Source organism: Apis dorsata, unplaced genomic scaffold (assembly GCF_000469605.1).
Source record: "Apis dorsata unplaced genomic scaffold, Apis dorsata 1.3 scaffold_346, whole genome shotgun sequence".
NCBI lineage: Eukaryota > Metazoa > Arthropoda > Insecta > Hymenoptera > Apidae > Apis > Apis dorsata.
Window position 1 is genome coordinate 140,945 of NW_006263613.1, and position 3,563 is coordinate 144,507.

Consider the following 3,563-nt stretch of genomic DNA (forward strand, 5'->3'; position numbering starts at 1 on the left):
TTCTTTTCTACGATTATTAAAAAGATAAAATTTTTACTTTATTGTTAGATACCGAATTCAAAGAATATAACTAATATAACTATATATAACATATAAGTACTCTTACATGAAATAGAAGATTTTTAAATATATGTTTTTTTTCGCTTAAATCCCAATGTAATGCTTATTAATGTTTATATTTATAACTATACTAGTAACAATTTTTATATTCTCTTTACAATTAATGTAAAAATAAAATTCGTTTTATTTAAAAAGATCAATTTTTATTTTGTATAAAGTATAAAAAAAAATATTATTTGTTACATATGAAAAAAATGATATTTGAATTTGAAATGAAATATTTTCTTTTTTCTCTTACAATAAAGTCTTATTATTAATTATTATATCTTATTATTAATTAATGTATTATTTATATATAAATACTAAGAATATTAAGAATCATTATTTTTATTCTAAATTCTTTTTTTTCTTAATTTTCTTAATTCATCTTAATTATTCTTTATTATTTTTAAATAAATATAATACATAAAAAAAATTGGTTTGGAAACTATTCAAACATATAAAAAATATACTGCTGTATTTGAAAAAATACTTTTTAAAAATAAAAAGAATATACATGATATTTTTATTTCTCTGATTGCTGTAACATAAACGTATACAGAAAAAACAGTAAAAAATTTTAAAATATCAAGTGAAATTTGTCTCGCTTTTTCTAATAATTTTTAAGTCATACCTTATGTTGCTCATTCTTTGCATGTTTTTAACGTATTTTGCATATAATTTCACATTAAAGTAAAACATAGTATTAGTTTTCAACTTATTAACATACATTTTTCAGAAGAAAGTCATCATTTATATTATAAATTATTACCATAATTGATATTAAACTTGATATTAATTTCATTGTTAGTTATTATAAAAGAGTTATTATATAAATATTATAATATAATATTAATATATATAATAATATATATAATATTAATAATAATAATATAATATAATAAAAATAATATAATAATATTATTATTTCTTTCTCTTTCTTTCTCTCTCTTTTTTTTTATGTTTTTATTATATTTTTATTTCATTATTTTTTTAAATAAAAATAATGCAATTAATATATTATTTTTTTATGTTTTATAAAATAAAGCAATTCTATAAATTTTTTTTTAAATATTTAAAAATTTTTTAATCCTATCAAAAATATTCTATCTATAAAAATAAATAATATTCTATTGATTTTTTAATTGTTCTAGTTTAAATAATTTCATTCTTTCACTATTCCTTTTTTTATATTATGTTATTTTTCTATTTTATATTGAAAAGAACTATTACATTCCATTCCATTAAATTGTTGTGAAAGAAATGATTAAAAGAGTTATTCTCTGACAATGCTATTAAAGAATATATTAAATAATATTAAATGCTGTTTCATTGATCTTTCACTTAAAGAATAAAAGGTTCTCATTTGAAATAGTTCATTAATTGTTGTACTGTTCATTTCTTAATTCTTACTATTTTAATTTTTTTTCAAATAAAAATTCAAGTATAAAAATAAAAATATTACATACAACGATTTTATTTCATTTATTCAGAAGAAATGATTAAAAATTTTTAACATTTTTAAAGCATGTACAAATTAATTAAATAAAATTAATCTACTTTAAGAATGAAAGATTTTGGATATAAGAATATAAATTAATTAATCTATTATTATATTTCATTTTTTATTTTTATTCTATTACATTTTATTGCATAAAAAAATTAAAAAAACTGTTAAATTTTTCTAAAACGAAGAAACGAAGATTTTTTTAAAAATTTATTATTAGACGATAAGCATTATTTTTATACATAATAATATATTCATACAAGAGAAATCAAAATAAGAATATAGAATATTTAATATAGAATATTTATATAAATATATTTTTTTAATTGTATTAGATTTACGATTGAAATAATAATTTTTTTCTATATTAATTAAAATATTATTTGAAATATAAAAAAAACTTTCTTATTTAAAATTCCTTACAAATAAAAATTCAATATTTTATGATCTTGGAGGCAGAAAATCATATTTATCAAGATATTAACCATTATTGTATCTGCATTGTCTAATTTGTTATATTGCAATTTTTTAATAAAGTACTTTATATTAGTATTTTTTATTTATTTATTATAATTATTTTTGCGTATACAGAATATTCTAATAATTTTTTACAGAAAAAAATAGGGATATATATATATTTTTTTATATATTTTTATATTTATATATATAAAAATATATAATATTTATATATTTTTTTTATATATTTTTAAATATATATTTAAAATAATGAAAAAAAGAATATTTTTTTCATTATATATACAATGAAGTATTATTTTTATGAAATTATTAAGTAATTAATATTGAATTTTCATGAAGACATTTGTATTTTTTGAATAAATATGTTTTTGTTTTCATATTACTTTTTTATTTATTTTTTTGTTAAATAATAATCGCAAAAAATAATATTAACAATAATTAATATAAATAATTAATATAATACACATAAAATGCTATATTAAATAATTATCTTTAATATATCTAAATAATTATCTCTAAACAAATTATTTCAATTAATTATTTAACAATTTTTTTCTCAAAGTCGAAATAAATCTTCAAATATATAAATATGAAATATTATTTCATTTCAATGAAACTGTTTTATTTTTGATACTTTTTGCTCGCTTATATCTAGCACTACACGAAAATACATAATAAATGAACTTAAATGTTGCTTTATTGGTCCTCTTCACTTCAAGAACGAAAAATCATCTACTTGAAATTGTCCTTTGCCTGTTCCATTCATGCTGCTACATTCATACTGCATGTTCTCAGATATATCGCACACCTGTGGCGAAGGGGGAAGAGAAGGTTAATGAAGAGGTACCGAGTGTATTTATATAAAAGACAACAGAAACGTGAGCAGAATTTACTTAAGCAACAACATGGACACCCATTTCGAGGAGGTGCACCCGGTTCTGATCCGAATAGATTACCCGGAGGTAAGTGTATCGTATCAATCTAAGTGGAATTCTAAAGCGTTCGATTTTCATCCATATGTTTTATTTAATTGAATTCATTTCAATAGCAACATTTTTCTACCAATTGTTTCTATTTGTACTCCATTTTAAAAATAAATATAGCACATGAACTTTGAAAGAATTGATTCTTTGAAAGAAAAGTAAATGTAATTGATTTTTAAATGATTACACATTTATTTTAAATGTAATTATGTTATTAAATTGTATTTGTTATATTTCGTAGAGTTTATATCATTTCTTTTTTTTTCCTTCAAATTGTTCTTATTTATATTAATTCATTAATTAATTAAGAAATAATTATTTCAATAAATATAATTAAATTTTATTTAATACTAAAATGAATTTTTTACATTTTGGAATGTTTAAATTTAAATTAAATTTTCATTTAAATTTTAAGTTATGAAGAAAAGAAAAAAAGAGAGATAGATAGATAGATAGATAGATAGATAGATAGATAGATAGATAGATAGATAGATAGA

General features: G+C 17.3%; 1 protein-coding gene across 1 annotated transcript in view; it reads left to right on the plus strand.

The window, feature by feature from the left end:
- Nucleotides 1–3,563, plus strand: part of LOC102677394 (voltage-dependent T-type calcium channel subunit alpha-1G) — a 201,276-nt gene that overhangs the window by 117,262 nt on the left and 80,451 nt on the right. Inside the window, 1 exon segment of the mRNA XM_031511741.1 lies at nt 2,879–3,045. Coding sequence (XP_031367601.1) covers nt 2,879–3,045 — 167 coding nt within the window.